The following is a 26,671-nucleotide window of genomic DNA, read 5'->3' as shown; positions in this document are numbered from 1 at the left end:
GTATAGTAGTCAAGTAGTTTATTATGTTGTTTATTTGTAGAATGTTCCATATTTTGACTTTGTTTTTTTGCGTCGTGACTTGTCTGTGTATAGAACGTCATTGCCTATACTGTACAAACTTCAACGTTAAAAACAATTATTAATGGATAATAGTGCTTAATACTACAAATATAACTGAAGGCACGTTATTGGAAGTAATATTGTAGCAGCATTTGAGTGCTAATTGGTTTCAAGTGTTAAAATAAACTATATAATATGATACGGCTGGTGAGAAACTATATATCAGGAGATTACTTACTCGTAATTACATTCTCGTGAAAATTATGTTGTAATAAAATTAGATTCTTCAAATAAATGAAAATCAGAAGTACAAACTCCAGGTAAAGCAAGCTAATCGGTCGCATTAGAAATAAAGAAATGCGCTCCCGGAGTGGCATTGCTGATGTGGGTGAAAAAACTATCGGGCCAAAGTGGAACTGGGCCGGGCATGTATGTCGGATGCACACAGAGCAATGGGCACAGGTCGTCACGCATTGCTGTCTCATAGACAGACCCCGAAAACGAAGGCGTGACAATCTGGATGCCTATAGTAAGACCTGGTAGGAGCTGGCAAAGGACCGCGATACATGGAGTAATAAATGAAGTCGTGACACATCACCGCACTGCGCGACTATTTCGTTAGATAAGCGCAAGCGCCGACAGGTCCGTGTCTCGACTCTTTCGGTTTCTACTTTAGCGCCTTGCGATTCTCCGCTAGGTGACGACGCTTTACGTATTTAATTACTGCTGTATATTATATATTAAAAATCCCCCTTTCAGTCCTCTTGAAAACGAGATCTGAAAAGGTCTTGAAACGTCGGGTTAACTAAAATAATAATAAAAATTTAACTTTAATAAAAACTTTAGCAAAAAGAATTTACTGAGCAAATGAGACAACATCTTATGTCTAAAGGTGACGAGCGTAATTGTAGTGCCGCTCAGAATTTTTGGGTTTGGCAAGAATCCTGAGCGGCACGTCTCGTCCGTTATTGTCATAAAAAATATATCATCAACGTTATAAATAAAATCTGCTTTTGCTTGCAATTAAGGTAACTTAAATAGGTGGGATTCTTTGTGCGTACTTTTTTCATGGAACCACGGTGCGGTGGTAGTATTAATTAATTAATGATCTTAAAGTTATTTATAAATATAATAAAAAATTGACATACTTCTAGGAATCGCTTCACATCACTATTTATTAATATGTTCTTATTTTAAGCTATTAGTGCGATATGAAGTTGCCACGATTCGTTCTGCATTTGCCTCTCTGAGACCTAATTGTTTGTTAATGCGGAACTATACGCTGCAACGTCGGAGTGAACTAGAGTTTGGCGAGGGGTAAAGTAAAGTTTGACTTGAGGCCGAGACATCTGCATCATTCTTAAACATATATATTATAAGTATTTATTAAGTAAAATATGTCAATTATTGTATTCACGGTGATAGGTGATGTTACAGTGAGCTTTAGTTTGAACTACTTTTCAATTTATATATATTTATACCACACAAAGCGAACAATTCGGCATTTTCGTTGCGCGGTCCGTATCTGAATGCCGACTGAACGCGCATTAAACGTCATTATGTTAGTAGAGATCTCTTGAACGGTGCGCGCTTCAAGGAGAAAGCTTAGCAGCCAACCAATTTTTGGTCCATCCAACTATTTGGTTTTTGCTTCCAACGTAGAACGGGCTTTTCGGAATGACGAACAAAATAAGCTATAAATCTAAAACACTGAATTACTATTTCCGTACAAAACAAGTAGAAATTGCCAACTTTTGATAGTGCAGCAATGAAGAGACCTAGAGGTAGACAACAGATGCTATGGACGGATTACGGAAAAGTGGTTACGAATTGGATGGAAGCAAAACGGTGAAAACTGTAGCAGGTCTACACCAAACTGGTTAAAGAAACACCAAAATTACAGAGGAGAGAGAGAGAGAGAGAGAAAGAGAAAGAGAGATTAACATTTTGTTAGATTCCTTACCATACTTTAATAACTATCTATAACTAAAATATTATAAAAGTAACAATGTTAACTTTTATTATTCCAAAACTTATGCTACTTTGTATGACGACATTGTTAAGAGGGGATTCTACGTTTTCGCATCGGTTATAATTTAGTATAACAAATTTTTCATCACCAAAAGGTTATGTGGAACAGCTAAGTGATCGAAAATATGTAAAGTCAAGATTATTTCTACTTATCCTGCCTAAAATAATGGACGCAAAACTTATTCAATAAAAATAAATATATCTCTTCGAAGTTATAATTACTAACTCCATTAGATTATAAGTTAACTTAACAATCGATGGATAATAGTTCTCCGTACCGTAAAATAACGTTTTTATTATTGAAGTGAAAACTTCTTTAGCGGCGTTGAGCACATTTCTTGGGATGGGTATAAAATGTTAAACTCGCGTCAGGACACGTGCACCTGATCGAAAATTCGTAAGTCGTTGAAATTGATTTTTCTGAGAGATAAACTTTTTTATGTAAACTAATTATAGCATTTCTGAAGCCGCGCACTACGAGCACAAATCAGCAGTATGAGACGGGACGCGAACCCACTACACTCTTACCTTGATGAAGGAACTTCAAATGGTCCGAAACTAGTCGGTACCCAATCCACACCCATAAAACGTGGGTAAAGCCGTGTTTAGTAAATAAAGTTATAATGTTTCACAAAAGTTTTAATAATTTAATTCTTTTTTTCCTAATACGTAAGTTGTGTAATGGTAATAGTATAATTACCGTGTATGTGTGTCATTTAGATGATATGTCCAAGCAATATGCAATACGCCTAATATAGATTTATGGCTGTATTATTATGGCCGGTTATATTATCAATCATTTGTTTTTATACTATCGGAACAAGTCAAGGGGCGAGCAGATGTAAAACGGCGTCATTTATAAAATCGGCAATATCTTAGTTCTTAAACTTAAAACGAGCTATTAACACTGCATTTGGTATTAACCAATAACTAATTTTTTTATATGGGTGGACATTGTTTTTTCAATAATTTAATAAATATCTTAATATGAGCGTACAATCCTGTTGCAAGTTCAAAATGTTTAAGCTTTTTACATCAAAGTACTGTCAGTCAAGTATGTAAATATTTTAAAAAAAAATACTTTTGAACCTTTTTTTAAAATGGCTGAAAATCGGAAACTATGTAAAAATAGTCATCATTTTAATATCTTGTATCTATGTGAACGGATTAATTCAAAGTTAATGTCAAATCGGTTCAGCATTATGTGTATACAGACATACTAATTTAACAAAGCCAGATAAATGTTTGTTTTTAATTGACCCTAATATCCAAGGGGGTAATTGACGACAGACAAAAATAAATTCATAAAAAGAAATATTGTGAATATTTCTGTGGTATAGCTTGATTACAATATGGTTGATGATAGAATTTGGATTCCTCTTCTATAATGTGTATACACGCCTATTTTCGAAAAAAAAAACCTATTTTTTTATTAAATCAGCAATATAAATAGCTGTTACGCAACTTACTATATTTTTATTTTAGATACAATGATCTAAGATAAAAATACGTATGAATAGATAGAGCCTCTAGAGCCTGCTAGACAACGATGAAAACAGGCCAGGTTTGTAACTTTAATGTGCGTGACAAGCCACGTCTTACACTCGCGATTTGTATGTTACTTTGTGTTAGTTGTGTTGTGCATTACTCAAAATAGAGGTTAACAGTAAATCTAAATTTTTTCGACGTTTTCGAAAACGTCTGCCTTTTGGTGCCGCATGGCTTATTACTGTATTTTATTCTTTTAATTAATAAATTAATAATTATATATTTATATTTACCCCATTTTTATGATTATAATAAGAAAGGAGTAATTTAAATCCAAATACTATTATTCAACAAATAATTTTTGATTTAGGTAATAAGAGTCCAGATAATAAATCACGAAACGTTTATAAGTCATGTTTTCGTATCAAAACCAACTGTAATTAATTGGTTAAAATTTTAAGATATATAACTTTATCGTATTTTAGTTTTCAACTACCATTTGAATCAATTTAGGGCACTTGAAAACAAACCCTGCATACCGATTGATATGAAACTCTAAAACTCGGGTTTGTATTATGATGCTTTCAAATTTTGCCTGCTTATAATTACGCCATAGAAGTTACCAGTTATCACCACAAAGTAAGGAAAAAAAGCCATCACAAAATAAATATTATTTTCTGCCCGATGAAACAATAAAATAATTTGATAGATCGGTAATATCTAGAAATAATCTTATTGAAATATGAGGCCATAAGAACCATAGAGGGCTATATAATTTTTTTACAATATCATTGTAAAAACAGTGATTTAATAAATAATAATTATTTAAGTTCAAGTTAAAACACTTTTCGGCAACCCTGGTTCTTTCAAAATGATTAATTTTGAATTAGAATTAAAAACTTAATAATATAAAAATTTTAGTTACCCCACCATGATTCTCATTGCCCCATAACTTCTTTTTAATGCCAATAATTTATAAATCACTTAAATATTATTTCAACATCTCCTTGTTACCCAGCCTGTCGATCTGCCTGTCTATTCTGATGGGTGAGGTGACAGACTTGATCATCTCGACTAGTTTCGAGTCGACCCGCGGCTTCTGGAGTCGTTTCGCGGACCTCGTGCGGAACTTCGCCGACTCCTGGTTCAGGATTGGGTTGGGCGTTAGCGATTTTATACACCTGCAAACATAACTTATATTTAGCTTTGGGAGAGGAAGGCTTCTTTGCACAAGATACGGGTACCACAACGGCGCCTATTTTTGCCGTGAAGCAGTCATGTGTAAGCATTATTGTTTCGGTCTAAAGGGCGCCGTAGCTAGTGAAATTACTGGGCAAATGAGGCTTAACATCTTATGTCTCAAGGTAATGAGCGCAATTGAAGTTTTTTCAGAATTTTTGTGTTTTTCAAGAATCCTGACCGGCAGTGCATTGTAATGGGCAGGGCGTATTACCATCAGCTGCTGAACGCCCTGCTCGTCACGTCCCTTATTGTCATAAAAACATTCATTTGTGTTGCTTCCACTACTATATTGTTTTAATAGATCTGACCTTGCTGCTTCTCTCAGCTTGTTGGTGAGCAGTTCGTTGTTGAGCCGCGCCGCCGCCAGCTCCCGCCGGAGCTGTGCCTTGCTCGCCTTGTGCAGCAGGGGGTGTCTTCGTATCCTGGCTGCTGACGGACGCGACCTCGGGTTCGGCTGCACCATATCCTGAAATCATGCTTCTAATATCAAGTACCTGTTCGAATTGAAGCTCTAACAACAACATTATTTCGACATGCTGCATGCTCACAACACTTAGATGGGTGTACTGTTTTTGTTTTATAAATACTATAGTTTTCCAAACGTTGTGTGTTTTCTTGGGTGTAAATTTCGCCAAGATTCAAGACTAGTCAGTTAAGTGCTAGAATTTGGCTTGTCAACATCTCCTGAGGTCGCCTCGTGTAGACGCGAAACACGTGTCGAATTGATTAAAAGACAAATCTTAACGGAATTTACACTCAAGAAAACTCACAAAATTAGTATAATTATGGATTTCAGTAAAATAACGCCTAATTTAAAAAAAAAATCTCAAATACCATAGTAATACAACAGATTGTATTTTTTTTTGTAAAATGTCAAACGAGCATACTTATGGGTCACCAGATGACATGTAATCACCGCGGCCTTTGAGCGATTGCGAGCGTTGCCCACAGAATCGAATAAATGTTCATACGAATTTGTAATCCGTAAACACATTGGGAGGTGGCGGGCGACGATCAACCCAGACAACAGATGCACCTAATTCACCGCCAACACTGATTTAGTGCCAGTCCTGGGCTCTTACGAAAACTCAATGCAACAAACTTTCAATTTATCAGCGCGCAATAGAGAGAGACATGCTAGGCGTTAGGAGAAAGGACAGGAAAAGATAAGGCTGGCGATAGGAGTTGGAGACTTTTCGGTAAAAGTGAAAAGATTGAAGTGGAGATGGAATGGACATACTTCATACATGGTTCGAATCCCGGTAGGTGCAACCATTTATATGATGAATATGGATGTTTGTTTCCGAGTCATGGATGTTTAAATGTATTTATGTATGTTTAAGTAAGTATATTGTATTAAATATATCATTGTCTTGTAACCCATAACACAGGCTATATATGCTTAACTTGGGGCAAGATAATTTGTGTAAAAAGTGTGTCAATATTATTATTATACTATAAGAGGAATCGATAAGTGGAGCAAAAAGGGTACAATCAGGCACAAAAAAATCGGAAAAAGAAAGAGAGGATGGCAAAATAGAAACAAAGATAGCTGGAAGGTTTGGACTACAACAGCAAAGGACAGTGTACTATGGAAGAAGTTGTAGGAGACCTTTGCCAAATAGTAGTATTAGTACATAGCTGGTAATATTATATTCGATACTGCCTCAATAGTAATGAATAGTGTTAATTTGTATGATATTAACTAATTAATAGTCCGAATAAAAGGCTTATTTATTTATAACTCAATATATTACTAACCTTCAATAGCTGATTAAACTCCCTGGAAATGTTTGGCAGGTCCGGAAGCTTTCCGTCCCTCAGATCATGCCACTCCTGTCCGTTCTTCGGGAGAGGACCCCCGCCACCGGCTTCGAATAGTGTTAAACCTGTTAAATTTAGACAATAGGTAAATAAAAGAATTTTTAAGACAATATAGAACGAGGTTTATACAACTGGGACTAGTGTAGAAATTATATAGGTTCCGTACTTATATCATTAGATTAGAACATATTTTTTTGGAAAATTCGTTCATTCGAAATAGTATTGCCAGACCTGAGAAGAACGGGCGCAAGAAACTCAAGGAGTTTTTTTCTTAATCTTGTTACAATATAATGTAGAATTGTACACTAAATATTATAATTAAATAGCCTGCGGTTGATCACTTTCTTCCCAGTCTGTGTTATCATTAAGAAAATCATTTATGTTATAATAATCTTGGTAAAGGTTAAGGTCACACGGACGTTTTTTTTAACAATTCTTTTGTACATTTTCTGGGATCACATTGTAAAAGCATATACATCACCCAATAAAATACTTACTAACTCGACCTAACCAAGTAGTACACACAACAGGCATAAGTTTGTTGTATAAAATGGGGGAAATGGGCAAGAGATTCACATGATGGGATGTGGCGAGGCAAAAGGCCAACCAACCACAATACCAGGGGTGAAGCGTTGCCGGTTTTATAATAATCTTGTTCATCTCGTCACTTTTATGCACTCACCGAAGGCAAATATGTCCGCTTTAGTGAGGTCCGTGTACTCCTCGTGCAGAATCTCCTTGGAGAGATACCGGCAGTCTCCCTCGTCATCCACGGACGGTGAAGACACGCAGGTGACGTGGCCGAGGTCGCCTGCAGAGATCACACATATTATTTAATTGTTATTAAGTACCAGAACCTGTACAAGATGTCGTTTTTATGACAATAAGGGACGCAGGACGTTCAGCTGATGGTAATTGATACGCCGTGCTCATTACCTAGGATTTCATTACATAGGATTCCTGAAAAACCCAAAGATTCTAAGCGGCAAAACAAAAGCTTTATGAAAAACAACTAATCATAGTCAAATATGGGTGACTGCTGAAGTGCAGAGAGAAGTGCAAGAGACTGACTTTGAGAGGCAAGAAATGAGCTACAAGAAATAAAATAAAAATTTACAAAATTAGTAAACAAATGGATCCCACAAGGCAATATCAAGAGTATGTCTCAGAGGCACATAACAAAAAAAATCTAGGCCATTGTTGGTAAGATTGGCAGATCTGCCACAAATGGAATGCAATGGAGGAGCAATTTGTGTTAAAATATTCGACATCTTATATAAGTATTTTTATTCCAGATGATGATAATATGTATTAATAGGAGGTTGTGAAACAGTTATGTAATAAAAACTTTTTTTTTCAATCTTAGAACAATCAATAAACGGACTTGAAATTGGATTAAAAGGCTTTCACTTATTGTAGTGACACTGTCTTTTATATAGAGCTCTCAAACTCTTAGGTTGTATCATATTAGCTGTTATAGTTAAGGTTTAAGTCAAATTTAACTTTAACAGTAACACTGACTTTAACATAGACTGTGGCATGTGTTGCACCATCGTGCTAAGGAGGCATGGTTATAGTTAAACTTAAAAAGTTAAATATCAAGTCAATATCGAATATTTATTTGAAACTTTTGACATTTAGCTATTTAACAACAACAATAGCATTAACCGGCGAGATTGGATGGCTATGGTTAACTGTAGCTTTGATGAAACCTAGCCTTATTTATCCATTTATATCTATGTTAAAGTCATACATTTGCCCTCACTACGGAAAAGTTGACATGAGAAGTGGCAGGAAAGTCAATGTTGTGTTTTTGCTTATTTATTAGCCCTATTGACTCCTAGTCACCATGAGGCGAAAACCAGCCGATTTGGTCAAAATTTCTATAAGTAGGAATTTGTTAGAATGTCTTCACGCACACTACTTATATTGGGCTATTTACTTAAAGAACCGTAGTCTGTAAAACTTGTTCGCAAAAATAAATATCTTTTAAGTGAGAACATTTTATGGTCCTTCGAGCCGGATACTGAAATTTACCTGCAAACATCGAGCTGCGCGTGATCGAAGGAATTCACAGTCGACCACGTGCACACTAACGCAAGCGAATATTGTGCGTTATAAAAGAGCCTACATACTAATGGTATATTACAATCATACAATTTGTATTAACTATTAATTTACTCACCAATCTTATATTTATGTTTCGGTTTGGTGGTCACTTCATCCTCATCGTCATAGCCATCATCAGACTCCGAGTTAGACGCAACCTCTTCGTTGCAAATAAATATATTCCCTGGTTTTACGTCCATATGCACCAATTGAAGTGAATGCATGTACCTGAAAGAGAGAAAACGATAAAATAACTTGCTATACACCGCGGTATACTTTGCAATTTTTATACAAATATGATGTATGTTAAAAACCAATAGAAAGAACTAAAAACTTCATTAAGACGAAGTTGAAAAACGAAATACAATTTTTTTGTTGTATATTCATGAACAGCTATCGAAAAAGTGTTACATGGCTTAACATAACAGCTCAGTGTCATTCAATTGATAAAACAGTCCAAAGAAACCCTTTGCCATCATTATATCATTCACACTACAACAAGAATCTTTGAGATTTTCCTTTTACTTGTGGTGCAAAAAAAATAATGTTAATTTCAACTTGTCACACCAATGTGATACATTTTTTTTCATGGATTAGGAGGACAACCATGTAGTCCACCTGATGTTAAGTGATCACCGTCATTCTAATGCAACACAAATTGCTTCTTTTCGCCCTAACTTCTTGCACCGTTTCTTCACTCTCAGCGCGAAAAATAAATACCGTCGATGACGTATTTTCAACAAAAATTTACCACCAACCACAATTTCTTCAGTTTGGTGATATTTGACTTAGCAGAATATTTAGGTCGCCATTCGAGGACTTTGCTGCCCCAACGGCCATTTGTCCGTCGAGCTATGTATGCAACTTCAGTTTCGCAACCATCTGGGCTCTCTCGGTGATTTTGGTCCTCCTACGGATCTCCTCAATTATGATTTGATCTCGCAGGCATACTCCGAGCATAGTCCTCTTGATTGATGAATGAGCTTCCTCATAAGACTATCATACCGGAAGACGCAGTGTTAGTGGGCCCCCACAATATGGACCGACGATTATCTGATCAAAATCGCCGGAATATGTAGGATGATGGCAGCGCACGACCGATCGTCATAGCGATCTTTGGGAGAGGCCTTTATCTAGCAGTGGACGTCTTCCGGCTGTTATGATGATGATGGCAATATATGACCTAGCAGCATGTCTTATAAACGCGATATTTACTTAACATTTAATTCGTATATATATTACGGATAGCAGTTCACCAGTTTAAATGTGAGTGCAAGTAATGAGTGTAATACTTACGCTAGTCCATCACTAATATGGGCCAGCAACAGCAGCAGTTCGTTCTCGGGCAACGGTCCACTCTCCAACAACTGCTGCAATGAGCCACCGTCGCAGAACTCATTCTGTATTATCATGTGGTCGTCTTCGGCCCAGGCCGAGTAGTATCTAAAACCAAATTACAAAAGTTTGATGTGATTTGAGATTTATCTATGTTTGTGTATATTATGAAAAGGCAAATATTGGTGCATTGCATAAATTTTTCAGCACCATATTATGCTTAGATCAATTATATGTCTAGATAGACTATGACAGCTGTCAAAACGTCGACAAAAATTGATTGGTGAGCAATTCACGCACACTAACACAAAGTGTCATTACAAATCGCGAGTGTAAGACGTAGCTTGTCGCGCACAGTATCAAAACGGGCTTATTTTTATCGGTAGTCTAACAGCAAGAGACTAAATTCAAATATTTTTATTGAAAATAGTATGTGACATCACTTATTTAAAGTAAAAATAAACTACCAACCATTCCAAAATGAATGCCTCAGGCCTGAGAAGAATGGGTGCCAATAACTCAGCTGGCTTTTTTTTCCATAAAAAATATGTTTACAAAGTAATATTGTACAATTAAACTTATTATTTAATAGCCTGAGGGCGGTCGCTCCATTCCAGAAAGTCATTTATGTTATAGTAACCTTTACCCCACATACGTTATAACAACTCTTTTGAATAACGTAATACTTTTAGGCGTATAATTTTTTTTTAATTATAAGTATTTCATAAATAATTTACTATCTAAGCGTATAAATGATCTAACAAAAATAATTAATAATACCTGACTACGTGCGGGTGTACGCCGAGAGCGGCGTGCGCGTACACCTCGGTGAGAGCGGCACGTTCCTCGGCCGAGCCGGCCACGGGCCGCAGCGACCGCTTGAGCGCGTACACGCACCCGTCTAACTTGTTGACGCAGCGCGCGACCCGACCGAACTGCCCGCACCCGATCACATCCAGTTCCACGAACTCCACGTTATAACGTGATATGTTGGATTCCTGGATAACAATCACAACTATTAATGGTATTTATTATTTAAAACGGCTTCACTCACGGTATATCGGTGAAGGTACCAAATAGTTTTGGACAATTAGAAATAGAAATATATTTATGTACAAGAACGTAACATATTGCAAGCAAAACTTGGTAAACGTTGTGAAGTTACAAGAAGCTACTATATTATAACAACTGGGCCTATTTTATATAATATTATACAATTTAAGGAGGCCTGTGTAGAACCAGTGAGATTCAAGAAATATATTAAAGCTTCTTTGACAAAGAAGGCTTACTATGGTATAGTAGATTATATAGAGGACTAGCTGACCCAGCAAAAGTTGAATTGCCGATATTAAAATCACGATACAAAAGTAACTGTTGATCGTAGATGGGTGAAAATTTGATGTTGCATGTATTTTTTAATGCTGACTCATAATCAAACAAATTTAAAAAAATGTCAAAAAAATTAAAAAAAAAATTGCCGTGGACCACCCTTCACATTTATGGGCATGAAAAATAGATGTTGTCCAATTCTCAGACCTACCCAATATGCACTCATGAGAATCGGTCAAGCCGTTTCGAAGGAGTTTAACTACAAACAACGCGACATGAGAATTTTATGTATGGTTATTGTCTAGTTCTGTGCAGGCCACCTAAAATTGTATATAATATTATATTAAATAGGCCAAGTTGTTATACAATTTAAAAGATGGGCTGGGAGTTTCTTTTCAGTTCTTCTCCCCATGTCAAAGCCCTTTTTCAAACTGATGTAGCTTTATGAGAGTTACTAAGTGTTACGTTATTGTCACTATGGTATATATATTCATATTTCTGGACAACTTAAACAATATTAGGTGTTGGGTTCCTGGACAATAAGTGGGTCTCAATTAATTCAATTTCACTCACCCTTAGCCTTTTAGCTGGTTGCTGTGGTGAAATATTACCCTGGGACGTTGGTGTCTTTGACAGAGCCCGCTTCTTCTTGTTCAACGCTTGGCCTGTAATGATTCAATAAATTAAATTGTGGTAAATATGGAATTCAGATAAAAATGTGAAAAAGCCCTAATGGTGTGTGGTTGAAAATGCAGACTAAGGCTGTGTTGTATCATATTACTAGCTAAAGTTAAGGTTTAGGTCATATTGAATGTTAACAGTAACACTGACTTTAACATAGACTGCGGAATGTGTTGCAACACATCTGATTTCACATTCAATCATATTCCTGGCATAGTTAAAAGGTGTAATATCGAGTCAATATATAATATTTGATTGAAACTTTAGACAGATATTTTAACATGTTTGTTATTGCTAAAGTTGGTTGATGCAACACAATTTAAAATTGACCATACTAATTACTTAAATACTCTCTGATCCATTTAAGTGGAATTAATGAAATCTATGGATAAATTGAGGAAAATGTGGAAGGATCGCAATATCACTAAAACCACAAAAATACGACTTGTAAGGGCTCTCATATTCCCCATATTCCTCTACGCTGCTGAGACATGGACCCTACGAGAAAGTGAGAAGAAAAAGATCATTGCTCTTGAGATGTGGTGTTGGAGAAGAATGCTCGGTATATCGTGGACCGAATTCCGAACCAATGAGTCCATTCTACGGGAGCTCGGCATCAAACAGAGACTGTCCACTACCGTACAAGCTCGCATTCTCACTTTCTTCGGGCATGTATCGCGACGTGGAAGCGACTCCATAGAACGCTTAATAGTGCAGGGTAAAGTCGAGGGCACTAGACCAAGAGGCAGGTCCCCGATGAGATGGACGGACCAAGTGAGGCAAGCTGTCGACGGTACTCTGCATGAATGCACGAGAAGAGCGGCAGTTCGCGACGAGTGGCGACGCATTGTGATACAGGCCACTAACCTCGACGTGACGACCACGACCACTCTGACAAGAGTGTAACGCCGAAGAAGAAGGATGAATTCTAGTAGAGAAATGATATAGTATTCGTACTTATATCACAAGTTTATACCTAATAATTTTCAATTAAAAAAATTACGCTTAGGCGAAGGAAGGAAATACGCAAGGCCTATAGTGAAATGCTTTTTTTTAAATATATATAACAGGGGGTAATCAATGTAAGGGGTAAGTCATGGGAAATGGTGAGACATCGGCATAACGACATCCTCAAAACACATTACATATATATTCATTATATATTTCGGTATAATTTACGTATGTATTTAATAGTATGTAAGTTTCACTGTCTAAATAAGACTATTTTGTTAGTATCGTAGGTCATTATTGTCGATATAAGGACCACCTTGTGGAGTAAAAGCCTTCTCCATTTATTTCCATTTGTTCCCATCTCTTGCAATTCTTTTCCACTTCTTTCCTGCTGTTTCTACTATGTCATCGCTCCATAGGGGTGCCAACTTTTTTTGAGACCGGTATTTTTGGATTTAGTACCCAAAGAAATATATGAGACAAGGAATTAATTTATGGATAGCCCCTTCCAAGAGTTCGTGAAGAACATGTCGTATCAGTATTGGGTGTAACATAGACTAGAATACTTTAGTGTCTCTTTTTCTCACCTCGATGAAAAGCTGTCTGGATAAAAAGGCCCTGGTACGAGGGAGAAAAATGGCTGATTCTCTCCCAGCAAGACGACTTTTGTCCCTCGTACCAGGGACTTAAAGCGACCTTTATATCCAGATGGGAAAAAGAAATCGTATACGCACTACGTGAGATATGTAGAATATTGCCCGCCACGATTGTCAATATTCCGAAAGGTGAGAATGACCTACTTTTCTCCCTAGGTGCGTAATATACTATAAATGCAGACATACCGTTCGGCGTAAAAGGATTGATGTTAGCCAATGGTCTGCGGTTGTAGCGGGAGTCTTCGAGGTCGTCGAGCGCGAGGCTGCCCAACGCGCTGTCCTCGTCTGATGGCGGATGGAGGTGGTGACTGGAGCCAGACGGCAAGCCTGAAATAATGCATCAGTATTCAGTTATATTCATGTTAAGTATCATATACTAAAATATTGTTCAGTGTAGTAAGATGGGCAGTGTTCGGGAAGCTCCTCGTTTGAAGACGAAGCTCTTCAACCAATGTGTGTTGCCAGATATGACTTACGGTACGCAGATGTGGTCGCTAACTATGGGCCTTATGAGGAAGCTCATTGTCGCTCAGAGGGCAATGGAGAGGGCTATGCTCGGACTTTTCCTGCGAGATCGAATCAGAAATGAGGAGATCCGTAGGAGAGCCAAAGACACCGATATAGCCCAAATGATTGCGAAACTGAAGTGGCAGTGGCAGGGCACATAGTTCGACGGACAGATGGCCGGTGCGGCAGAAAAGTCCTCGAATGGCGACCACGTACCGGAAAACGCAGTGTTGGTAGGCCCCCCACAAGACGAACCGGCGATCTGATCAAAATCGCCAGAATACGTTGGACGAGGGCAGCGCAGGACCGCTCGTCGTGGAGATCTTTGGGGGAGGCCTTTGTCCAGCAGTGGACGTCTTCCGGCTGATGATGATGAAAACAAGTGTTCAACACATGTTTAACTTGTTTGTAATAACACAGTGTTTATCCACTGAATAACCTACTAGTCCTATCTGATATCACAATAAAATCTAAGGTCTCTCACCCGACGGAATGTTAAGCTTGGGCGGAAAGAGCCTTGACCTCGGCGGATGATGCGAAGGCGTCGAACACTTCTGCAGCAGCGATTTGGGAGTGTGCGGGCTGTCAAACAGTCTGAAACAAATTAAGAAAATATTACTGAAGGCGGTTACCACTTATGGCGGATTCGACCAAACTGGAGTAAGTTTTTATTCGCGAGTAACTTACGTAATATTAAATGTATCATTTTACCTTTCATTGCATGTTTGCTGCAAGCGTGGACGCATAGCGCGCTCATAACATCATCCACGTAAGCATGAATGTTCATAAAAAATTTTCATAAAATTAAAACCACATGAAATTTTTATGGTACCAAATGGCAACGATTCCGCATCATACTAAAGAAGAATCACGTAAATTAGTTTATAAATCTCGGCGTAATCGGTGTTAAACCAATCGAATTGAGAACCTCCTCCATTTTGAAGTCGGATAATAATGGAACATTTATGCAAACAGACAATATTATAAACAATATGTTATGTTTTTAAAGTGATAACCCTCACTTCTAGGATTAATACACAAATAAAATTTTATGAACGATGCGGGATTCGAAACCACCTACTACTTTAGCAACTGTAAAGTAGATCCTGTAGATGAAGCCACAACCTGAGAGTTGAACAAAGCAAACAGAATTTTATAACGAGGCGGTACTCGAACGGTGAGTTCAGTTAGTTAGAGCACCGGCACGAAACGCCGGAGGTCGTGGGTTCCAATCCCGCATCGTTCATAAAAGTTTGTTTTTCAAATTTTATTTGTGTTGACAATATTATTCCAAACAATTCGCCGCGGTTATGTTAAATATAATTTTGTATTTTATCACTATTGTATCTGCATATAACTATTTGTATTAAGTTTCAGCTACCAAGCCTCTTATAACTGATAGGTCTACTGAAGCACAAGCAATGTACGAGAGTTAAATAAATTTCAATATATAATATGTACAAGTATTAAAAAAAAAAAAAATCTCTCCAATTTTAACTAAATTACAATAAAAACGACATAGAAGAATTATTACTTCTTGGGTGCGTACTGTATAAGTAGACACACACACGTTGTTTTGTACACAAGTTATTAGCGTAAAAGTTAAATTTTTATAATACAAAATAGATATTATTTGGTGAAATTATGTTAATATTTCACCACCTGACTATTCTATTCAAACAAAATTTATTTCTGGAAGTGCATGCAGGTAAACGCTACAAAACAATAATAGCACCCTTATTCACATTGCAAAAAGGTTCATTTTGTTACTGTCCCTTCTTAATAAGTCTTTCAAAAAGCGCTCAAAGATCCTGGAATTTCTCCACCCGCACGGCAATTTGAACCGTAATTCTACGTGAGAAAATATATATTCGTATGCGTATCATTCACAAGGTGTTACCACACTATTGTATGTGTTTTTTTCGCGAATTGTGGGAGTTTTTGTCGTTGCGTGTCAGCTGTTCCATCACATGTTTAGTAATTGTGCGCGTAACTGTAGTTTAACTGATTTCCAACCGAAAATGTCGTGGGAAGACTGAAATAGTCACAGGTGGTATATGAAACTTGTAAAGCCCGAACTTTAAAGGATTCAACCTTAAGTGGTAACTTTAGCTGAGGGATTTTTTTTTTAAGAATTTGCCCTCGTTCCCCGGGGCATAAAAAGAATAGGGAAGTCCCAGGCACAAGGGTGTCGTAAGAGGTGACTCTGGGCATTCACAAGCAGGAGGCTTCTTTGCACAGGTTTCCGGCTTGATTATGGGTACCACAACGGCGCCTATTTCTGCCGCGAAGCAGTAATGTGTAAGCATTATTGTTTCTTCTGAAGGGCGCCGTAGCTAGTGAAATTACTGGGCAAACGAGATTCAACATCTTATGTCTTTACCATCAGCTGAACGTCCTGCGCGTCTCGTCCCTTATTGTCATAAAAAAAAGTCTGGTCCTATGAAGGAGCCCTCAACCCTAACTAACCTATTAAGACAAGATGTATGGATAATGCACAATTCGGATGGTTTGCTAATTTTGTTCAAAGCTCTGGAGTGTATGAAAAGTAGGAGTTCTAAACATTTAGCGCTATCTTGGATAATTTATGTATGTCTAGATAGAGCCTCTTGCTGCTAGCTGATATATATTACTAAAAATGAAAGCAAATAGAAAAATTTTACAAATTGCTTCTCATATCTCACTTTTACCTAATTAATAAGTTGCTCAAAATGGTTTCCGTTGACTCCAATGCATAAGTTTGTACGTCTCTTTAATGACATTACTGCATTTGTTACCATGACAGTATTTATCCCCGATAGAATATCAACACAACAAAAAACAACCGACTTCAAAAACACTATTCCAAAACAACAGATATAATATACACTAAAAAGTGTAAAAATAATTGCGTATTTTTATACAATCTAATTAATTAATCTAATTCTAGTTACGATTATTGTAATTTTTGGAATCGGTGTCCTTCCGCCGCGACCCGCTCTCGCCTCCTCACGACTCAAGCACATCTCACCTATTACTATGTATGTAGTTACAAACCTATCTTGGATGACACCGAGTCCAAGAATTACAATAATCGTAACTAGAAATACATTAATTAATTAGATTGTATAAAATACGCAATTATTTTTATACTTTTTAGTGCATCTTTGTCTATTCTTTTGGAATAGTGTTTTTGAAGTCGGTTGTTTATTTATTAAATTTTTTTATTTTATGATTTTTAGTGAATTTGAAGTACACTAACTAACAATTTGTCTAAATATGTGTATAATTATTAAGATTCGGCCGAGTATAGTTAATTTGCTCTTAAGAATTGAATAGTTCCGTATTTTGTCATGGAACCTAACCAAACTATCTTTGAAGTATATTCTTTCCAATAAAAAAAGAATCATCGAAATCGGTTGGCGCGATATTGAGTTATTCGTAAATTTATCATCCACTTTGCTATACCTATGTATAGCAAATTTAAGACTTTTATGGTTTTCTCATGGATCCCATTGTCAAATCTGGACCAAAATACAATGGAACCACACGGGAAGCACCAGCTTTCAAATAAAAAAAGAATTATCAAAATCGGTTCACCCAGTCGAAAGTTTGAGGTAACAAACTAAAAAAAAAATACCGACGAATTGAGAACCACCTCTTTTTTTGAAGTCGGTTAAAAAGAGTACGATTTGCAAAAAAAAGGTTGAATGGGAGGTGAGTTTTTTCCGCGTTAAAATAATAAAACAGAAAATTTGCTAGGTATTTCCTTTCATTTTTAGTAACACATTTATTTGCAAAGATTGATCCTTATCCGCAACATAGTCCATTGGTTCAATGATACAAGTGTAATTTTTTTGACAAAACATTCGAGTCGATTTTCGTTAAAAGTTCAAGAGTAATAAAAAAAACTAAATATACAGTTATTGGTTTCTTATGAATAGAGGGCATGACTCTTTTCATGACTTTTCTCTTAGTCTCGTAGTTTCCGACTTGGCCATCACCGCCCTTCTCAAAAAGCCACCCTGTATATATAGGTATTATAGCGACGACTGTTTCCATGTGAAGCGAAAGTACACATTTATGAGGGAACACGTGGCCGAGATTGAACTGTAGAAAAATTCTAGAAATAAATCAAGGCATCACGTCTCAACATGTTCGAATTCCAACAGATTTTGTGAACAACTGGTTACGCCGTAGTCCGAACCAGTTTTCAATGATGCCAAATAGTGTTAACAATGCCAAAACCAGTTGCAAAGCCACCTCGCCTATTCCAGTATCTGCGATGTCAATCGCTAGCTAGCGGGAATCGAATCTGCGGGACGGCCAGCTTTTATTGAATTCAAAATAATTTCACATCTACACTGGTAAGACGAAAATCACAACGAAAAAAAAAAGAAGTCTTCTGGGATTAAATTGAACAAGGTTCATGGGAATTCAATCGACGACGATTGTGATTAAATTGACGACCCATATAACCGAATGGTTAGTGAACTTGATTACTAAGCTAGAGGTCCCGGGTTCAAAATCCGGTAGGTGCAATCATTTATATGATGAATATGGATGTTTATTTCCGAGTCATGGATGTTTATATGTATTTATGTATATTTAAGTAAGTATATTGTATTAAATATATTGTTGTCTTGTACCCATATACAGGCTATGTCTAGATTGGGGCAAGATAATTTGTGTAAAAGTGTGTCAATATTATAAAAAAAAATCAATGTGTATCATTATATAGTTAACTCTGATCTGGGAATACCACAATACACAGAATTACCATATTTTAACGTTCATATCGAAAATACTAGCGCCGGCGCGCACTATTCTGGGATTTTAGTTTAGAAAAGTGAAGCCTTTCAAAAAAATTAAAACTAAAAAAATAGTGTTTGTTAGATGTCTAGTAAAAGTAAACTTGAATTTGGCACGAAAATGTGGAGCCCTAGCTACCAAGTTCATATAAGTTAGATTGAGAGCATTCATAGGAAATTCATAAAATTATATTCTATTAGAAAAGACAAGGAATTAACATTTAACATAAGGCTAAAAACTTTCAAAATAAACTCACTGACAGATGATAGACAGAAATTACATGATAATATGGTGTTTTATTCAAGTGTTAAGGAAACACTCTTACAAATACACACATCTTTTTAGTCAAATATCCATCAAAGTTCCATACCATACTCCATGGAATCCTATTTCACATTTTACTCACCCAACCCACAGGACCTAATTGGGGTATTTGGTTAAGTAGACTACATAATTAATATAACAAGTAGAAGTAAGACCATCGATCTATTCTGTGACAATATATCAAAATTTAAAGGGTAATTAAAGCACTCGATTCCGCAGAGGTGGACAACCTTAAGAACTATATAACAATGACACTGGTAAATTCATTAACACCAATCAAATAACAGAATGTAAGCTTGGTGGTCTACTAAAATGTGACATTGGCTGAATTGTGGTGCTCATTCCGCAGAAGCCACAGTAGAAAGAATAGATATTGTATATTTTTTTCTTATTCTTTTATTTTAATTTCTTATGTACCTTTCATTATATAAATTTGCTGTAACTGTCTATAAATGTAATTATATGTATCCTTAGCACCTAAGATTTGTTTTATGTTAAAATATCACTTGTAATTCTGTTGGTAATGTCTGGTTGGTTCATTAATACATAAATAGATAACTACATGCAAGTAGTATAATAGAAAAATCTCTCGAAGATACTAAATGGTTGGAATAAGTTGGGCGAAGAAATTTTGAAAAGCAAAGATCATCATTGGTACATTATCAAATATTTTTACATTACACATAAAAAGTTTTGCTCTATGAAGTATCACTCCGCAAAATCTATTAAAGATATAGGGACTTTTGCGGTCATGCAATAAGGTGTAATTCAGATTGCACAGCGCTACTAACCTATATTTATATTCATCTAGAAGTTGCCTCATATGATTGATGTATTTGTGTATGTTTTACTGCATTCATGTAAGAAAGACTAGCAAGAAACCAAAGAGCAATGAAGAGGAGCATCTTAAGTCCAAGTCTAAAATTAAGGGACAAAATCTTTATCTCCGAAATCAGAGCAAAAGACTCACAGACATTCTTTCAATCATAGATACTGGAAAGTGGAGATGAACACACACACACAGAAGGTGAAACAAAAACACCATTTGTTTTTACAAGATCACCCTTGGCCTCTTGATGGAGGAGCTTAGCAATGTATTAAGCAGCATTGGAGATACCATATTGTTAGGGGACCCCATAAAGCTACACACAAATCACAAGTCAAAGGCACTGTTTGGAGTCACATGTGAAGCGGAACACAAAAATAATTATTATTGTTGGATAGAAACACAAAATATTTATAAAATACATTGCAATGATGATTTCACTAATTATTAGGGTATTAACTTATCATATACTATTATTATTTAAATGCTATTTATTTAGTAGATGTACATAATATACAAAAAGGCAATGTCAATATTTTAACTTTATACAGAAATAAGACATCATTTGATTTATTATTTCTTTTAACATAATTTGGGATACAATAAAATCCCTGGGGTGAAAAGAGTCTAAAAATGATAAAATAATTTCTATATTATTTTCATTTTCCAACACTGCTAGACCACTTTTGGTCAATCTCCTCTATTTTGGTATGTATCATAGGACTACATCATATGTTATGCTTAGTGTTTTCAGCATTAGAATAGCTGGTGTAAATAACAACAGCCAATGAAACTAGTTATTGTCAACTTGACTCTAATTTGGTTAAACAGTAACAACTTTTTAATCAATTAACACATGTGTTGCAAACTTTGGAATAGGTGTGAACAGTTCAAATGAAATTAAGTGTGTTGGTCTTAAGGGGTGAACATACTGATCTCGCCAAGGATCTTGTCTCATCAACTCCTGGAAAACATGTTGTTACAAGTTTTCATACCAAGCAGACCCTGGTCACCCAGGTCCTATAAATTATAATATTCTAGTATTATTATTATTTGTGTAGAAAAGAAATAGATGAAACCCTATCTAGACAGGTCATTTAAAACAAAAAACAGGATTTACTCAGATTTCACACTAAATAGATCTTAATCTCACCCAGGTCATTATATATCTTCTGCGAAGATGAATATATAGAAGAATTATATTTGGTTTGACATATAATCTGCTGGAAACTATATATCTGAAGATGGGCAGATCAAAAATTAGATACAGCTGGTTGATTGATGTTATTCCTAACAAATTTAATATCATCAATATCCTGAAAAATGTCTGTCCCATTTGTTGTTTTATAACACAGATAAAATCGGCAGGGTATCTTGGTAACACAGTTAGTATCACATCAGTTCTTCTCCATGTGTTGAACTACATGTTGTTTACGAACTGATGTAGCTTTATAACATTTACCAAGTTTGTTACAATATGTCATGTTATTGTCATTCATTATGGTAAATAAATATATTTCTATTCTATTCTAGTCAAAGCACAATCCTTTTCAATGGTACAGTATGAAAAAAATTGTGTATTTTTTATTGTCAGGTAGCGGACACTATTTCTTTCTATTAACAATTACTCTTTTACCATGTTCCTCAAATACTAGGATTAAAAACTTGTGAGGAATTGTTATCCATGGTGAAAAACATATTAATATACTTAATGTCCATGAAAGCTGTTGTAAACATTTAAACATGTTTGGATGTCATGTTTTAACATGTTGAGATATTAAAAATGTCTCATATTTGTCACAAAACTAACTATGGTTTATATCTAATTAGTATTCTATGTAATTAGAAATAAATAGTATTTAATTTCCAAACAAACACATACAAACTATATCAAAGTACTATTTGTATGTTAATGTTATATTAGTGTTGTGTAGAAGATTCTACATGAGTGATCATCCTAAGCTTATAATTTTATTGAACTTTCACTTTACTGTTTACTATTTAGAGAAAAAGGACAGTCAATTTTATGGAGTTAAACAATTTTTTCATATCATTAAGCAATGTTTGCAGTTATTTGGTAAATCAAACTGCAAATAACTCTAAAAGTAGTTCGTTTCAATCTATAAACGTGTTATTTTTCGTGCGCTGACTGCATCATGAGAAAAAGCTCTTACCTCAAAGCTCTGACTTTCTTATAAGGTGGGCTTAGCGGTGCTGGGGCAGGAGAAGCAGAAGGAGGAGTACAATCATTATCATCCATATTACTGAAATCTAATTTCCTTGGCACAATCACAGTCGGAATAGGGCTTAGATTATCCGAAAACATATTATTGAAAGAGTCTGACATTTCACATGAAGTTTCAACTGATAAATCTGAAGAATTGTCGTGTTTGTGTCCCGTTTTCATTCTATACCACTCACTCATTTTAAAACATTCTTTAACTACACTTATTAAAACGCTTCGGAATCGTTAAAACAAACAAATTTCACTCTTCACTTTCACAATTTAACAACGTTATGGCGGATGACGCATAGCACCTGTTCAAAGGAACAACCAATCATAGCTCCGAATTTGACCGGTAAGTTAAATAGGGGAACTCTATTGGCGTTGTAGCATTTCTTATAATGAAACGGCTTGTCTATGACTCCGTTCAAAGATATTAAAATTTAAAATCGTTCATCGATTGAAATTTTAATGCAACCAATAAATTTTATATATTTTTTAAATATGAGCATTACATGCTGTATGATTTTTTACCTCTTTATATCAATCGCATATTTTGAGAATTAAAACAACTTACTTTGCTTTACCGCGCCATCTTACGACTTTGTTGAATAACAGTTTCAATGAGTGTTGAATGTTAAGCAATGGCTTTGCGATACCGTTTAAGTCTACCATAATCTTTTTCCAGACCAATGAGCGTTGTGTATAAATTGCCTAGATGTCAGTTTAATAGTAAAAACATTTAAAATAAGAAGGTAAAGAGAGATGTCTCTCTGAGTGTTAATAGGTACTGTTTATTAGTTTGAGTGAGCTGTTTGAGTTATTACGTAAGTATACATCCCTACTTTGTGGTTTAACTGACTGCAATGGTAATTAAATCAAGTAAAAGTTCTTAATCTGCAAAAAAATCTTAATTCATGCATGCATTGTGGACATCTTCCAGCTGATATGATGATGATCTAATTATATAATCAAATTAAAAAATAAATTATTCAAAGAGCATATTATTTATTCATTATTGCCTAAATAAAAAAAATATTTTAAAAGAATTTCTTTCAACATTTATTAATTAAAAAGTCTGAGGGCGGTCGCTGCATTGCCAAGGTATCATTATAATAATATGTCATTTATGTCATCGTAACCTGGGTTTACAAAATAAACTTTTTCTTACAATTCTTTCGAATAACATGTAACACATTTGTTTGGTAAATTTTCTAGGATCATGTTGGAAAATCATATATATATATATTGCCCAACAAAGGATTTAGTAACTTGATTTAAGTATTTTCTTTTTATGGAAAAGGAGGACAAATGCGTACGGGTCACCTGGTGTTAAGTGATCACCGCCGCCAACATTGTCTTGCAACACCAGAGGAATCGCAGGAGCGTTGCCGGCCTTTAAGGAAATAAGTAAAGTAGTAGCAATAACAACCTTAATACCGGCTAAAACAATTTGTTCAGGTTAACACAGGCAGCTGAATTTGTCAAGCAGCCTGTAGGAGAATGTGGGCGGCAGTGATCAGTTAAGGAGCGAACCAGATAGATGATCACAAATTCTGAGACATAAGATGTTAAGTCTCATTTGCCCAGTAATTTCATTAGCTGCGCCCTTCAGATCAAAACACATAATATTTACACATAACTGCTTCAAGGCAGAAATAGGCGCCATTGTGGTACCCATAATCTAGCCGGCATCCTGTGCAAAAGACCCTCCCACTGGATTGGCAGACTGACAGAAGTTATCATGCGCAGTCTTGGGGTGAGATCAGTACGTAAGGGTTGTCGAGGAAGGTGCACAAGAATCTCGCAAATTTTTCTAATGACCTTCGACTTAACCTCAGCAACCACTCTTCCTGAGGACAACTCGAGCTCTTTTTTCTCAACCTGGAGGCATGATTACAGTGTTTCTTAAATTCAAAGTCGCCGCCGTTGATGCCGATGTTTTCGGCGTGAGGCTAATTTGCTGGTGGGATTGAAACGAGATTGAGGTGCTACCCATGGGCACCGAGGAAAATTGAAAAAAAAAAATTCCATCCACCATACAATGGTGCTGCCCTTTTTCAGTAACAGAGTCAGCAGCGGCATATTGATCATCCGAAAAAATAACGTCAAAAATACTTTATTGACATAAAATCAAATAAGAGTGGTAGTGCCATGTTGGGTCCTCACGGACACAACCGATTTGGGCCTGCACGCCCGGAGAAATACCACTCCCCCACTCGAAACCAGCGTGAAATAGCGGCTATGCCGCTGTGTTTCGTCCGCTGAGTGGGGTATCCGGAGGCCTACACCCCCCCTCCCAAATACAAATGGCAGCACAGACTAAAAAGAGACTAATCCAGGACGGTACCAGGCTATGCAGCCCTGGAGAATCCGTCCCTGGGCGTCCACAATTAGGGCCTGTACCTAACAGTGGTTGCCCAGGCTGCCCCGCGTATTCTGGAGGAGGCAAATCTGCGCTGACTCGGGGCAAACAGAGCAGGAGGCTCAAACCACCCTCCTCCACACTCGCTGTGGATTTTTGCAACATCAGGGGGCTTCGATCAAATTTAAATGCCGTCTACTTTCACCTGGAGACGGCGAAGTCGGCCCTGCTCTTTTTAACCGAGACACAGATATCCTCCCTGGCTGATTCATCTTACCTTTCCTACCCGGGGTATAATTTGGAACACTCCTTTATACCACGGGCTGGCGTGTGCGTTTACGTCAGGGAGGATGTCTGTTTTCGACGCCTGAGTTTTCTTGAAGGACAGGACCTATCCATCATCTGGCTGCGTGTAGACTGCGACGACCATCCGCGAATCTACGCATGCCTGTATAGGTCCCATAGCGGTAACGCAGAGACTGACCGGCTCCACGAACACATCCAAATGGCTACAGATTCCGTGTTGGAGCAGATCCCCACTGCAAATATCGTGTTTCTTGGCGATTTTAACGCCCACCACGCCGAATGGCTAGGCTCACGTACCACCGATCATGCAGGGAGATCTGTTCACGACTTCGCCTTAGCATATGGTCTGACGCAACTGGTTATTGCGCCAACGCGAATCCCAGATGTGCAAGATCATACACCTTCACTATTGGACCTTTTGTTGACCTCACATCTGGACGGCTACCTAGTTTCCGTTGACCCTCCTCTGGGATCGTCGGACCAGTGCCTGATCCGGAGCACCGTGCCGATCACGCGCCTAACACGGCCCCGCTTCTTAGGCTGTCGCCGCGTGTGGCACTGTAGGTCAGCAGAGTGGGACGAGATGCGGTGCTTTTTTGCATCCTACCCGTGGAGGCAGATCTGTTTTTCGCTGGGAGATCCAGATGCCACTGCTGACGCTGTTGCTGATGTGGTACTGCAAGGTATGGAACTCTTCATTCCATCCTCCTCTGTGCGTATCGGTGGCAGGTTCCAACCATGGTTTGACCGCTCCTGCAAAATGGCCTCTCGCCGTAAGCAGGAGTGCTATCAGGCTTGGGTCAATGCGGTGGTATCTAAGGATGTGAATTCCAGCGAACTTAAAAAACTCTTCAATCATGCCTCCAGGTCCTTCAAAGGAGTTATTGCTGACGCGAAGTCGAAGCACATTGGCAGAATTGGCAAGACTTGCACGCCTTCCCTCGAGAACTCGTGCGTTCTGGTCGCTCGCCAAGGCTGTCCAAGGAAACTTCTGCCAGCCAGCCAATCCGCCACTGCACAGGGATGATGACTCGCTGGGCCATGACGCGAAAGAGAAAGCTGATCTCCTGGGCTCCCTCTTCACGTCCAACTCGACTCTGTATGACCAAGGTACACCACCACTGCATATTCCGCGGTGCGATTCATATATGCCGGAGGTAAAACTCCGGCATGGTGCCGTGCTTAAGGCGCTTCTCACCTTGGACATTCACAAATCGAGCGGGCCTGATGGCATTCCCCCGATAGTGCTGCGGATATGTGCTCCGGAACTGGCGCCGGTCCTTACCCGTCTTTTCCGGCTCTCCTACTCATCAGGCGTAGTCCGGAAATTATGGAAGGTGGCTTTAGTGCACCCGATCCCTAAGAAAGGTGTACGCTCAGATCAGTCCAACTAGTGCCCCATTGCCATTACCTCCATTTTCTCCAAAGTAATGGAGTCGATCATCAACCGCCAGCTCTTGGGATACCTAGAGGGGCACCAGCTGATCAGCGATTGCCAGTACGGTTTCCGTCAGGGTCGCTCATCTGGTGATCTTCTTGCATACCTCACCCATAAATGGGCGCAAGCGGTTGAGTCGAAGGGACAGGCATTGGCGGTGAGTTTGGACAAAGCGAAGGCCTTC

At 37.5% G+C, this 26,671-nt stretch overlaps 1 protein-coding gene across 1 annotated transcript; it reads right to left on the bottom strand.

Annotated features, from left to right (window-relative positions):
* Window positions 1–911: 911 nt before the first annotated feature.
* LOC126965235 (wee1-like protein kinase) lies at window positions 912–22,682 on the bottom strand. Its single transcript, XM_050808721.1, has 11 exons — window positions 22,329–22,682; window positions 14,698–14,807; window positions 13,893–14,033; window positions 11,992–12,083; window positions 10,870–11,087; window positions 10,051–10,197; window positions 8,831–8,982; window positions 7,328–7,456; window positions 6,583–6,710; window positions 5,130–5,287; window positions 912–4,760 (listed from the first exon to the last, which is right to left on the bottom strand). Exons 1-11 carry the CDS (start codon window positions 22,577–22,579, stop codon window positions 4,571–4,573), a joined length of 1,716 nt encoding a protein of 571 aa, XP_050664678.1. The 5' UTR covers window positions 22,580–22,682; the 3' UTR covers window positions 912–4,570.
* Window positions 22,683–26,671: the final 3,989 nt, after the last annotated feature.

Source organism: Leptidea sinapis, chromosome 7, assembly GCF_905404315.1.
Source record: "Leptidea sinapis chromosome 7, ilLepSina1.1, whole genome shotgun sequence".
Taxonomy (NCBI): Eukaryota; Metazoa; Arthropoda; class Insecta; order Lepidoptera; family Pieridae; genus Leptidea; species Leptidea sinapis.
Note: the sequence above shows the minus strand (reverse complement) of the source record. Positions and strands in the feature narration are given on the sequence as shown.

Excerpts from the sequence above, each read along its gene's own strand:
- LOC126965235 (XM_050808721.1), bottom strand. The coding sequence starts at position 22,579 with ATGAGTGAGTGGTATAGAATGAAAACGGGACACAAACACGACAATTCT. Across the intron at positions 14,808-22,328 it reads AAGAAAGTCAGAGCTTTGAG|ACTGTTTGACAGCCCGCACA; the intron begins GTAAGAGCTTTT and ends AATTTGTTTCAG. Across the intron at positions 8,983-10,050 it reads CATATTAGTGATGGACTAGC|GTACATGCATTCACTTCAAT; the intron begins GTAAGTATTACA and ends TCTCTCTTTCAG.